The sequence below is a fragment of the Parambassis ranga genome, chromosome 20 (genome assembly GCF_900634625.1).
Source record: "Parambassis ranga chromosome 20, fParRan2.1, whole genome shotgun sequence".
Lineage (NCBI taxonomy): Eukaryota > Metazoa > Chordata > Actinopteri > Ambassidae > Parambassis > Parambassis ranga.
This window is the reverse complement of record NC_041040.1, coordinates 8,133,435-8,146,755: the sequence shown is the minus strand read 5'-3', so window position 1 is coordinate 8,146,755 and position 13,321 is coordinate 8,133,435. Positions and strand designations below refer to the sequence as shown.

General features: G+C 40.6%; 1 protein-coding gene across 7 annotated transcripts; it reads left to right on the top strand.

Annotated features, from left to right (window-relative positions):
* The first annotated feature begins 1,667 nt into the window (after positions 1-1,667).
* Positions 1,668-13,049, top strand: rnpc3 (RNA-binding region (RNP1, RRM) containing 3). Of its 7 annotated transcripts, none has more exons than XM_028432730.1 (16): positions 1,668-1,737; positions 2,062-2,226; positions 2,297-2,344; positions 2,457-2,566; positions 2,641-2,733; positions 3,389-3,500; positions 4,150-4,218; positions 4,681-4,826; positions 5,042-5,167; positions 5,569-5,723; positions 7,602-7,781; positions 8,913-9,007; positions 9,150-9,208; positions 11,039-11,171; positions 12,577-12,654; positions 12,988-13,049. In XM_028432730.1, the coding sequence occupies exons 2-15, from the start codon at positions 2,074-2,076 to the stop codon at positions 12,643-12,645; spliced, it is 1,548 nt and encodes a 515-aa protein (XP_028288531.1). In that variant the 5' UTR covers positions 1,668-1,737; positions 2,062-2,073; the 3' UTR covers positions 12,646-12,654; positions 12,988-13,049. The 7 variants fall into 7 exon arrangements, with proteins under 7 accessions (XP_028288531.1, XP_028288536.1, XP_028288534.1 ...); XM_028432735.1 differs by lacking the exon at positions 12,988-13,049 and adding an exon at positions 12,778-12,955 and having other exon boundaries at positions 2,644-2,733; positions 4,684-4,826; positions 5,569-5,711; XM_028432733.1 differs by lacking the exon at positions 12,988-13,049 and adding an exon at positions 12,778-12,955 and having other exon boundaries at positions 2,644-2,733; positions 4,684-4,826.
* Positions 13,050-13,321: the final 272 nt, after the last annotated feature.

Below are 13,321 nucleotides of genomic sequence, written 5' to 3'. Positions count from 1 at the left end.
CAAATTGATCCACAGAAAATAACAAGCGAACATTGCAGTTCCTCTCGGAGTATTTTAGTCTCTTTTAAAGTGTTATTTTGGTTTAATGGACCACGATTTTAGGCTTTTGAGCCACCTGCCCAGCACCAAATGACACACACTATGAGTGACTGTTGGATATGAAGATAATGGAGCACCGGGAGAATAAAAAACACTATGAATATCACCCAGAAAGAGGAAATGTTCATAATTTCTTAGTATTGTTGACAGCCAGCTTTCTCTGTGCGGTTATTCAGTGCAGCTACACACCATGGATTTATTTGTGGAATAAACTCTGCTGATTTTCAGTGTTAGCCAAGCTTATGCCAGGTCACCACTCCATGCTCCATGGTTGGTCCAATTCTCAGCTCACACTGGCCCAAATCCATACACCTAAACTCCAAATCTGGCAAACATTTCAGAGCCAAAGCTGCTCCCAGAACACAGCCAAGTGTGACTGATTCAGCTGGCTACCTGGCTGTCCCTCCAGGCTGGACTGTCACTGATTGCTAATAGATAAAATCTCTCAGAAGATGTGACGTTAAAACTCAAAGGAACCACAGCTTGTTTTTACACTGTAAGTTAAATGCTCCATGTATACTCAAAAAGACAGAAATACTAATAAGGTAAAGTAGTGAGCGTAAAAAATAAAAATAAAAAATATAAGATAAAAACCCAATAAATTCTAAACATTAATGTACATTCAAGTCATAATACTATCAGTCCAATCAATAATAACTGAGTCACTCCTCTATCATGCTCAGCTCACTTTCCCCTCTCTCTCTCTCTCTCTATAGAGGCACCACATTCCCGATCAGCATCTCTCTCCCTTTTCCTCTCCCTCAGTCTCATGTGTTACGTCGGAGGGAGGGAGGAGGATCGAGTGTCCACCGTTCCTCCCATCACCTGTGAAATTTCAGAGCCCAGCCATGGTGAAAGGGGTTATTGTGTCCCCCCTGATGAGGAATGCCCTTGCGTTGCTCGTCAAAGAAAAGGCTTCATTTGGCCAGGAATTTGGAGGCATCTCGAGAAGTGTAGAGCAGATTTTCCTGGGGGGGTGGGGATGGGAAGCTGAAGGCTTTCATAAGGCTGGACAGGAGACAGGCAGGCCTTCCCTAACTGCTGTTTAATCTCTGTGGTACTGATAGATGATTAGCATTCATCCAGCAGCACAAGGCTAAAAATCTTTTTCTGTGAACAACCTAACCTCTTCTATAATAAAATGTGTGTAAATTACACTGGATGTTTCAAAAACTTATACACTTACATTTGGTAACAAGTTTTTTTCTTTTTAATAATAGTTTGTGGCTTGAGAAAAGTAATTAAAAGTCTATTTACAGTAGTTTGGAAATGGCAGACTAATTTCTCCTGCATTAGTCATTATTTGACATGACGTGACTGACACCTACTGGTGAAGTATACTAACTACATTACACAATGCAGAGCTAATAATAACCTCATGCTTATGCTTATGTTCTTTTTTTGGTTTAGTTTTTACACTATATTTCGGTACTCTGGGCTCTGTCTTCATTGAAGCTTTCGGTAGGTCGCACCCGAGTGAGGAAAATAAATCAGTAACCCCTAATTTTTACCATGATTGTGACCTCTAGTTATACTCCCGTCCACTAGGTGGTAGTATTGTACAGTAGTTACTGACGCCCGCAAGAGAAGAAGAGGCGCCCGGAAGAAGTGTTGTTTATCGGCGGCTGCGGGAGACAGGTACGCTCTTAAATGTGTTAATTAAGGTTTAAATTATTACCTTAACGCATTGTTCAATTTTACCCGTCATAATTATTGTCATAATGTCACACTGTCTAAAGGAAGTCGAGAATTTACTTGTCGTTAGCTTCGTGTAGCACTGGCATTAGCAAAGTGCTAAAGTTAGGGCTAGCCCCGATAAAGTAGAAAATATAACTTAGAATGGAGGACCTAAAACTACCATAATTGATGAATAAATCATCTTTACTATACCCACTGCGTCTCATTTGCAGTATATAATAAAGGCTTGTCTTCACAACTAAATAAGCATGTTCTAAACTGCAGTCATACAGTGACATGGACAAAGATGAAGACCTGGTCCGAACGAACATCAGCAAAACGCTGCTTGTCCGTCATTTACCAGCTGAACTCAGCGAGGACGAGAAGCAGGATATTCTGAAGTATTTTGGAGCCGAGTCAGTCAGGGTTTGCACCGACAGGGGCCATCTGGTAGGTAGAACCATGTGAGCCTGAAATTAAGTTGGCATCCACTCCTAACTGTGTTGTCTTGTCTTCACAGAAACACACAGCTTTTGCGACGTTCAGAAGTGAGAAGTTGGCAGCAAATGTACGTTGTTGTTCTTCCTGTGGTGATTATTTATTAATCAGATTTATAGACATTATCTGATTATCATAATATTGCTATAGCGGTGTTGACTCCCCATTCTGATCTCCTTCAGGCTCTCAGCAGGCTACATCAGCTAGACATTCTTGGTCAGACACTTGTTGTAGAGTTTGCAAAAGGCCAGGACCATATCACAGTATTAAAGGACCCACCAGTGTCAGACAGGTAAGTCAGCTGTTATCTCTTTGTCAGAATTTGTTTTTGATGTTATTTGAAGTTTTTTGTTTTTTCTCCTCTAGTAGAGGTAAAGCTAAAAAAGAAGAGCAGAAGAAAAAGGAGACCCAACAGCCAAATATTCCCCTCATAGAGACTGGTGTTGCACCGAGCCTTGGGTAAGAGTGGAAGAAAACATATTTTGTTTTGGCTGATATCTCTCTCTCCTCCACCAAAGATGCTTTTAACTGTGTCAGTTATCAGGCCCTGTCTCCATTTTTTTTTTGGTGCGTGGAAGCTATTATGCACATAAACCATACCATACATAATGTGTGTGACACATGCTCTCCTACCCTGGTCAGATTGTTGTCAGTTTGTCTGTGTAGAAACTGCCTGGAGGCCAGCTGACAGACTGTAAACCTGGATGACATTCTGAAAGCTGTGGTTGGGAGCTGTCAGAGACCTTGTGTCCAATTAGATAGCCTGGCTACCACCGACAGCCTGACAGGCCTTCTGTCCCACCAGTTGGAGGGACCAGGTGGTCTTTGATACCTCTTGCTCCTTTACTGATCGTGTGTCCTGCTCCAGTCTGTCTTCTCTCATAGTTACCAGCTCAATATTTTAATACTTGTAGGACTTGTGGCAATTCTTCAATTCTCTGCTGTCATTTTCTTGTAGCCGAGTCACATTTTGTAGACACACACACATTGATTAAAAGTTATAAGCTTTACCTGGCGATCCTAATTCCATGGGATGTATGTATTTTTTTATGATGGGCAGTGAGTTGTCACTACAGTGTTCTTTCAAATGTCTTTTCTTCTCTTTTTTCTACAGGTTGAAGTTTGAACCGAATCCTACTTTGAAATATTTATACCCACCACCCTCCAACAGCATACTGACAAACATAATGCATGCCCTGATGAGTGTGCCAAAGTTTTACGTTCAAGTAAGTAAATGCTGTTTTTTCTTATATGTAATTTCCACCTGAAACCTTGATAGGCATATGTCATTTCTTAGATGCGTGCTTGTGTCTTTTAATACTGTTGCTATATACATTTGTGAGTGGGAATTTATACAAAAATATGTAAATATGACACAATTTCTAGCCTTGAGATTTATAGTGCAAAACACAAATATGACCCTGGAATAAGAGTCCCAGGGGTATTTCAACTGCATCCAAGTCTCTTAGAGATCAAACAGCAAACATTTTCCTTTAAAATTACAAGTTGAGACCAAGTATTAATAATAACCCATAAGTAGGAGGCATGAGTTATGGGTTTTAACATTTCCCTGCGAGTCACCCAGCATGGATTTTCATAGCTGCTACTTCCTGCGTTAGCATCTTGGTGGCGCTAGTGTGTCACGGAAGGTGGTCTCACTGCAGGTATTTTACTTCAGCCTCAATCTCACCTTGATCCAAGTATTTGTATGCAAACATTTGACAATCTGTTTAACATATGGAGCCTAAGTTAGAGGCTGCCTGTTTAAGAGCAGCAGTATAAATATTTATTTTACCAGCCTCCACCCAGCCTGTGCTATTAATCTTTGATACTACTACGTAAACTGTTCTCATATTCTAATCTGAAATTATGCAGGTGCTTCATCTGATGAATAAAATGAACTTACCATGTCCTTTTGGTCCAGTCACTCCCAGACCACCTATGGTAAGGGACATACTGAAAAAACAAAAACTGTTACTGCTATGAATAGTGTGCAGAATGGCTTAGATGGAAGTTTTTTTTTATTTCTCAGTTTATGTGTCAGTCATGTCAAAATTACTAAAATATGCTGTTTTTGTTTGTTTGAAGTGATGGTAATCTCACTGTTTTAGGTTTTACAGTATTTTAATCCAAATGTGAAACGAATTTAATCAGATCATTTGTAACAGTAACCATAATGGTTAGTTTTATCACACTAAAATAATTACAAAAGGTGATTTAATCTCATCTTAATATCGACCATTACTGGGATCATACTCTGGCTGCACTTTAATATGAGATCATATCACTTTACCCATATGCAGACTTAAGAATCATAGTTGGCTGTTCATCAGTTACCCGGGTGAAAGCCATCACCCCTGACATCACAGGAAACGTGTATGTTAAGCTGTGTACTTTTGTTTTCAGCAGTCAGACATGCTGCGCCCTGCTCCACCCATCCCCATGCCCCCTCCCTTCCCTCCTGAATACCCTCCTTTGCCAGAGGAAGAGATGGAGCTGGCCAGTGAGGAAGAGTCTGAATATGAGAGTGAAGATGATGAAGACAAAGAAAGGTGAGATGCAGTAACACACAATCTTCATTCTGATTGACAGCATATGATTTTCCATTATATACGGTATGCTTAATAAGAGTTAAGCCAGTGTTTTACTTTGTTGTTGTACAAAGATGTAAGTGGTTTAACATAAAATGGCTTTAAATCATGGGCTTTTCTTTGTTTGGAGGCAAACGAAATATTTTCCCTTATTCCCTATGCTTGCTTTATTTCAGGATTGTTCGTCTGATGGGCCTGGTCAACCAAGCATGCAAGAGACCCCTGAGACCAAAAACAGCTTCAAAGAGAAAGAAGCCCAAGATCAAGGATCTACTCTACACTCCCAAACCAGACTCTCAGAGGTAGACCAAAGGCACTCATGCATGTCACAGTCCTCACGCATTGCTCATCTCAAGACAGTATTCATAGGCAGCTAAAACAGAGGACAAAAACCTCCAGACAATAACTCTTCTTTATGAAAGCAGCCTTATGTGGCCCTGGGACTTATTGTACTGTCTTGGCATCGCATATGCACACGCTCCTCTAATGATAGAGCACGAACTTTTTTTCTAAGCTATGAATACACATGCAAAGTCTCCTGGCCTTATGTTTGTGGACTGGGAAATATCTCCAGATTGACCAGAACAAAATATTACAAACCCTAGGCTGTTAAGAGCCAGGTTTATTGTTGGCTCTTATTAGAGACTGCCATTGAGGGGAGTGGTGATTGTTTCTTTTTTTTGTGTGTCTTTGCTGTTCTCAGTGCTCCACTGCTGCAGCCCTCGGATGTGTTCGAGCAGCCACACCCCACTGGTCCAAAAAAAATAGAATTCCACATTTCAGTTCCAGAGGTGGCAGCTGTCATGGAAGGAAGTGGGCCTGGTCAGCCTGATGATGAAAGCAGAGGTAATGGCCCAGGTAACTACTTGGAATTACACACTGTATATCAGATTCTATGCTACCAGGTGTATTTATTTCAGTACATTGATTATGTGTACTGTTGCAGTATTTAAGAGACTTCATCATATCATATTATTTTTATACATTTTCTGAAATAAGGAGCATTTCCCCAAGGACACAATGTAACAGGTGGTTAGGTCAGTTAAACTGTTTAGTGTCTTTCCCTTTGAGCATTTATAACCATTGAACCCTGACCACAGCCGTCATCACTGAGAGGTGGAGTCTGTAACCACTCATACCATTTAGATGAAACCACTGGAGGTCTTTTGTTCTTAACTGTGTTGTGTTCTTATCTAACCTAAATTTTAAGGTGGTATTTATGTACACATTGGAAAGCTAAGGGGTTCAGATAGAGGGTTTTCAACATCATTCATTATGTTGTGTATAGTGTCCTGGCACGGCTTGTTAGCTTTCAGGGCCTGTTGAAACAGCTAAAATTAAGCAGGTTTGATAACACTGATTGCAGAGGAGTGCACAATTTTTAGTTCTAATTGGTTAAATAACTGAGTCAGAAGCTCATTTGTGGCCCATTAATAATGGACAGTTCTAGAGTCATTTGTGTATGTGCTGCACATTTCACTCGCAATCATAGTGAAAACGACAAACAGATGTCCTGAGCAATTGATTTATTTGGGCTTTATTTAATCCTTGCTGTGAGTGATTGTATTAACTATGCAAAAATAGTCAAAAACATATCTGACTGATGTTATAGCCTGTAAAAAAAACATGAGGGGAATCCATGTAAAAAAGGGGGCTTAGAAGTGTAAGGGTTTGATTATTATTGTACATCATGTTTATTATCATGTAGAAGCAGGCGGTTGTTTGATACTTCTATTGACATAATGTAAAGCGCTTACCATGAAGTCAGAGCCAAGTGTTACACAGCAGTGTATCACAGCACCAAAGGTTTTACCATTATCTGTATGAGCAAATGTCATTGAGGGCAGAGTCTGTGTTACTTGTCAGCTGTGCAGTTCCCCGATTGCCTTATCTCCTTCTCTCTAGCTACAACTTCACTCCTTGGCAAGTCCCTGAGAAGTAAAATAGATCTCAAAGTCAAACACAAAAGATTCCTAAAGGCTGGGGGAAGATAAACTATGACAGGTGGCTTTTTGGATTAGTGTTGTTTTGAGGAAGTGGTGGTGTGGGATCTGATAAACAAGCTATTTAAATGAAAAGGGGAGGTGGGGGGACAGGAGGATAATTCTGAAAGCAGTGATCTAGTTCTCTGCAGAGTGTATCAGCAAAGCTCCCCAACGCTTCATGCTCCATTGCGTTCAAACACACACACACACACACACTATGTGGATGACAATTTTTTCTTTTTCCTTCTCGGATTTGTACAGGCTCACTGCTCTTAGTAATTCCATCAACAGTGTGTGTGTGTGTGTGTGTGTGTGTGTGTCCCTCCTCTTTAAACTTGTGTTTGATTATTGCTCCTTAGCTCACATAGAAGGAACATGTTTAGGTTTCACTGTTGTGAATATCTACTCTTTATTTTATAGTGTGTTTAATCCTGACAAAAAGTCACTATTTCCAATCAGATTGTACAGACAAGAAACTCACTGTTAACCACTCTCCCACCCTGAGCTTTTGTTTGTTTACTTGAAAAGGATTATTTTACCATCTGCTTTAGACTCTTAAAACTTTCCATTGTGCTGGTAGGAGAGTGCCCTCTTCCTGCTTTATATCACAATGCAACTCAGCAGATTCAACTTTGTGGTGCATAACATAAATTGCACTCAAATCGAATGTAGTAACAGTCTGATAAATTGCTTTTAACATGCTCCATTTTCCTCTCTTTCCTCTCTCCCATCCAATCCTTCATCCGAGAAGTGGACGACAGAGAGGTGGTCCCCAGCAGCAGTCAGGAGGCAGCAGAGGCCGAGGGCTTTGGGAAGCTTTACCCCAGTGTGCAGGGATCCCAGCAGGAGGAACACAGTGATGAGGAGCAGGATCTCATGTTAGACTTCATCTCTAGGAAGGAGCTGGAGAAAGGACGGCTGTCAAGAGACGGTAAATAAAACCTTCAGTATTTACGTAGGTTAGCAGTAGCACGCTGAAGAAGAGTTTGATTTGAGTGTGGATATTGTTTATATGTGAACATAACAAGTTACCCATTTATTAATTTTTAACAAATTAACAAAACTCATTCCCTCTCATAAACCCAGTTTATTTAGTTTAGAAGTGAGAAAGAAAGAGGATGAGAAGCAGTATTGTGTTTGATAGGCACATAAGAATAAGCTGCCCATTATTAGAGCGGCATCATCGCTTAGCAAAGCTGAAAAAGTGCAAACTGTAAAATCAAACTTGAAACAAGGGAGTGATCAATCCTTTAGAGAAGCATGAGCTGGTGGTAAACATCAGCATTACCTGCATAAGATCCCTCCATGATAGCACAGGCTGAGAAGAGATGTAAAATATCGACGTCCCTTGTAGTGTAAATTCCTCTGTCTGTAATATGCCACCAATCACAACTGCTTATCATTGCATTCAGTGGGGCATGAGTGTGGGGCATGAGTGTGATGTGTATTCCAGTCTAGAGATCTATTGAAGGGTCACATAATATCAACATTGGATAAATTAAGTACAATAATGAGTGCATGTCAGTGTAATTGTCAGTAGACAAGCAGTGCTCGTCACTGGCTGGTGAGCATAGTAGAGCGTTTAGCAGCTAAATAAATATGAATAGAGTTTCCGTCAGGTGGTCTCAAATGCGAATGTTCTGTCTCTCGGCTAATGAGCTGTGAAACCCAACACCACCTGAATCTACATTTGAGGATATTTAAACTGCTCTGAACAGAATCACTTTGATGAGCTGAACTGGCAGTGCATGTTTTTTATTGTCTCTTTGGCATCACAGCAGGTATGAGACAAGTATCCATTCTCTTTACTTAATAATTAACTTGGTGAGAAAGAGTGTAGTGTTTTTTCCATGTAAATACAACACACACCAGCTGAGACATCCAGCCTGTGCACGCTAGGCACTGAGATCAGGCGTGTAATCATTGCACTGCATTCTCAATAAAGTGGATGAATTTGATTTTATCTAAACGTTGATTTTATTGTCAGAGAGCCTTTGTACCTGTTTTTGAAATTCACCTTGCATCAAGTGTTTTTTCTCTCCCTCTCTTTTTTTTATAACAGAGATAAAAAGGATGTCTGTGTTTAAACATTATGAACCGGGCGAGCCAACCTGCAGACTGTACGTGAAGAACATTGCAAAGCAAGTGGAAGAGAAGGTGTGGCCATTTTGTTTATTTGACCCACTTCTGCTGCATATGAATCTGGAGCTGAATTTTGCAATGCCTATAATTGAAGATGCACCATAGTATTCATGTTGATATTGCTAATTTGTTCCTGATATTATTATTTATCTTTTAGGACCTGAAGTACATCTATGGGAGATACATTAACCCTTCGTCGGAAGCTGAGAGGAACATGTATGTACACAGTAACCCAGTGTATCTTCTCGACGTTCTTATTGACACAAGTCGTGCCTCTTTTCACCCCGTCTCCCTTCCATGAACTATTTTTGACTCTTGCAATTTGTCACACTCTCCTGAGAGTCGTTGGTAATTCATGCTGACTGAGTCTTGTGTTATTAATAAGTATCTAAACTGAAGTAGAGATCATGAGGGACTTTTTTATGTTTGTGTTCATCAGCAGTACTTCAAATGAATATTCCACCTGAGTCATCAGACTGGGCTTATGTCGAGGCCAGACTCACAGATGCAGGTGATAAACAGGAAGGTGCAACGCTGCCAGAGGATCAGTTTGTCCTTTAGTAACCTACTTTCAGATGGTGGCTTTTTTTTGGCTGTTTAGGGGTTGTTAGTAAACCGTTTGTGATTAAGGATGCTATTCAGAGTTGTCTCAGAGGTTCTAACCTGCATGATATCACAAAGTCTGCAGGTTTTAATTTCAGTCAAACACAGCAGCAGACTTTATAAGGTAGTTACAAAAAGATGATGGATAAGATGTATTGGTGTGGTCCAAGTTTATTTTTTTCATTGCAGGCTAGGTAGAAACCCTTTAAGATTTAACCACATATTAAACCTGTGTATTTCTGTTTCTGCATTAAGCATTCAAGTGCTTTCAGAAGCTTTTCCAAAACTCTTAAAACACTTGCTCACACACTGAGAAATAAGTTCTCCACAGTGTGTGAAGAAGTGGAAAAACCACTACCATTTCCTTTTTATGGTTTTTACAGCTTCATACAGCACGGCAGCTCTTATTAAGCTGTGGAAAGCGTCTTGAAAATTCCTGACTAACAGATCAAAACTTCCATTCACAGCCTAATTGTTGTAGAGCATATAATGAGCATTTTGTCGGCTTCCTGCTTCACTGTAGCACAAACAAAGGTCAGGGAGACGATCTTCGTGGTTTGGCGAGGATGAACTTGCCTGTTCTGACCTCAGGACGACCTGACGCCTCACCTCGTCACCCTTTAAACAACAGCTTTCAACCATTTAACATACTTTACCGATAACATGATGGGTTAGACAGTAAACCGGGAAACATGGAGGCCAGCAAACACATATGTCCACATACTTTTGTCAATATAGTGCATGTTATTGTGGATTTGATTGAATTACAACACAGCTAAGGAAGGAGTAAATAAGTATTGAACAGAGCGACACATCAATAACCAGTCTTGTCTGTATGAATTATGCATATGACCATGTGGCCCTGACCCCACTCTAAACGTGGCCTGAGAGACTGCACTTCACTGCATCTTGAAGCTGTCCACTTGTGATCAGATTACCCAGGACACATTTTATCACCAGATGAGCAGGACCTCAGTCAGTCAGTCAGCCATGTGGCGGTTTCTCTGGGATCACTAATGCAGCTGAACACACAGATGCTGTCATTAACAAGTATTTATGTTGATTTGTGTCAACCGTGACATGGTGATTTACACTCTCTGTCCCGCTGCTAGCCAGATGTTACCAATGACAAGGACCATTTTCTGTTTTATGTTTTAGTTGGACAATGGATGCAGGTTTTGGGATGTTGTCTAAGATATGATTTCACAAATCACAGATAGATTAATCAAAAGATCCTTAGTAACTTTTTATTTGCTTTAAATTTCCACTCAGTAAAAGTCAGTTAATTGGAATAAAAAAACCTGCAGCAGCTGTTTCATGTGCTTACAGAGGCAGATAACATTTACCTTTTGTACCACTGAACAGCCACAGTGTATCATTGACTCGGCCAGACCGCAAGCTTGGAGTGATAACGATGTCTCCCTGCTCTGCTTTGTTCCTCAGGTTTGACATTGTGTTAATGAAGGAGGGGCGGATGAAAGGCCAGGCCTTCGTGGGACTCCCCAGTGAGCAGAGTGCAGAAAAAGCCCTGCGGGAAACCAACGGCTACGTTCTCTATGACAAACCCCTCGTCGTCGTATCCTTTTATCCCCTCTTGCAAAATGAGGGATTTTATAAGGAGTGTGAATCCAGGTTATGTGTGTATAGTGGGGGGTTTAATTAACAGTGGTGAAAATAGTTCTAACATTAATTGTTTAAGGGAAGCTTACGGCTGATATAGTTAACAGAAGTGGCCATGATTTTGACGGGGACATGCATATAGTAGCATGGACATTAATAGAGGTGATGTGTGAGTTTTATGAAGCCTTCACAGATGTGTGGTTGGCTTTGGCCCTCTGTGCCTTCAGGTGGATGGAGGCTAATTTCTGGCAGCTCTGCACCACCACCTGCTCTTTTTCCTCAGCACAGATATTGTGTGTCAACTTTTGAACTCCTCTAATAGAACAAGGCTATCAATTTTGATGGTGTTTTAATGTGCACTTCATAGCCAATTAGCTTGGCAACGGCGTTGTGAGAAAGAGTGAACAGAGATGTCTGCATGTTGCATGTAGCGTCCTGCGTTTAGCGGCGATTTAGGTAACGGTGACAGAACATAAGCTGCTGTTTCAGAAGGAAAAAAATGGGGATTATACTTCCTTCTGGATGCACAGTTGTTGTTGTTATACTTTTTATTCCAGCAGGAGTTTGTGTTATTTTTTTCAAAATCTGGTCCATTTTATTCTGCACATTTGGTTGTCTTTGTATGTTTCCAAGACAAAATTCTAATTTGTGGCCAGCATGGAGTTCTTAACACACTTTGTACTCATACTTATTCATTTTGAGCATGTGTAGTTGGTGCCCTCACATTAGGTTGTCTTATGGACCAGTCTGGAAGACATTCTTAGATTTTATAATCGCCAGTTATTATAAGAACAGTAATAAGGACTAATAAGGACTTCTAGTCCCAGTTTATACTCCCAGTAATAACAGTACTGGTCTCGGATTCCAGTATAGACCCCGTTATGGAAAGACATTCTAGTCGATTAAATTGTAAGGTTTATTAAGACAGTGCTGTGGTGTCAGTGTGTTACGCCCCTGGCTCCTCCCTCTTTATTTAACCTGTCACAGGGGCGCACAGTTTATCAGTCTGTGTGATTGGCAGGAGCTGGCACTGAGTAACTGAGGCAACCTCAGCAAAGCCAGAGACCTGAGCTCTTATAAGGTCAATTTTGGCCGGTAGTCTTCTGGCATTTATGAACAAACAGCTGCGACCTTTTCTCAAATTAAATTCGTATGAGGCAGTGAGTGTCACAACCAAAGAGGGCCTCTTTGTCTTAAAGCTGCTTTGTAAAAGTTTGGGGATAAAATGATGTGGCATAAATACTGGCTCAGTAATTATATATTATCAGCTGGATCTCAGTGGCTAGAATTGACATTTTTTTTTTCTGTTACGCTGCCCTTCAGCTTTTAAAGGAAAACAGACCTTAACTATGAATTAACAGCAATTTGCCAGATCGGCAAAACCAAAACAAGAAAGCACAGACGGCAAGAAAGGACCGAAAGAGCGATGAACTGAGCAGGTGAGTGTTGACTTGTAACCTCTCATAGGTCTCATAGGCTGACTCAATGTGTTGCACAAGCCTTTTTTTGTGTTGTAATGGTGTTTTCTTTTCACAATTGTGTTTATACTTTATGTACTCAAGATGCCAAGGCTTGATATTGTGGCCCAGCAGAACCATTTGTATCCTTATTGTGGCATATCCTTTTGAAAATGTTAAAAAGAAAATCAATTGGAACAATTGTGGCACAGCTAAAATTTGAAATAACAACACAACACGACCATTGTACCACAGAATCTATATATCTGTGCTATTTCATAAATTTAATTTGTACCCTGTGTGACTGGATTGCAGGTGGGGATCGCTGGAGGTTTTCTTCTATTATATTTTTACAATAAATTTTTTTATAATTAAAATATCTTCTGGTCTTGCTTTCTTTCAGTCACAGAAGCCTCAAACACGTGTCAGCATCTGTGGGTGGGTCCACTCCAGTCAAACTGTCATGACTGATCATCTTTACTCCCAAACTTAAAGTTCTGTCAGCAGAGTAAATACAGACTGGGGGGAAGGTATATGAGATCTAGATTGGCTCTGCAGCAGATGGTAGGCTGTCAAAACGGTGGCAAAACCACCGTCCTGAAGAGACAGCAAACAAACCAAACAGACTGCAGTCTGGGAAATTGCTGGG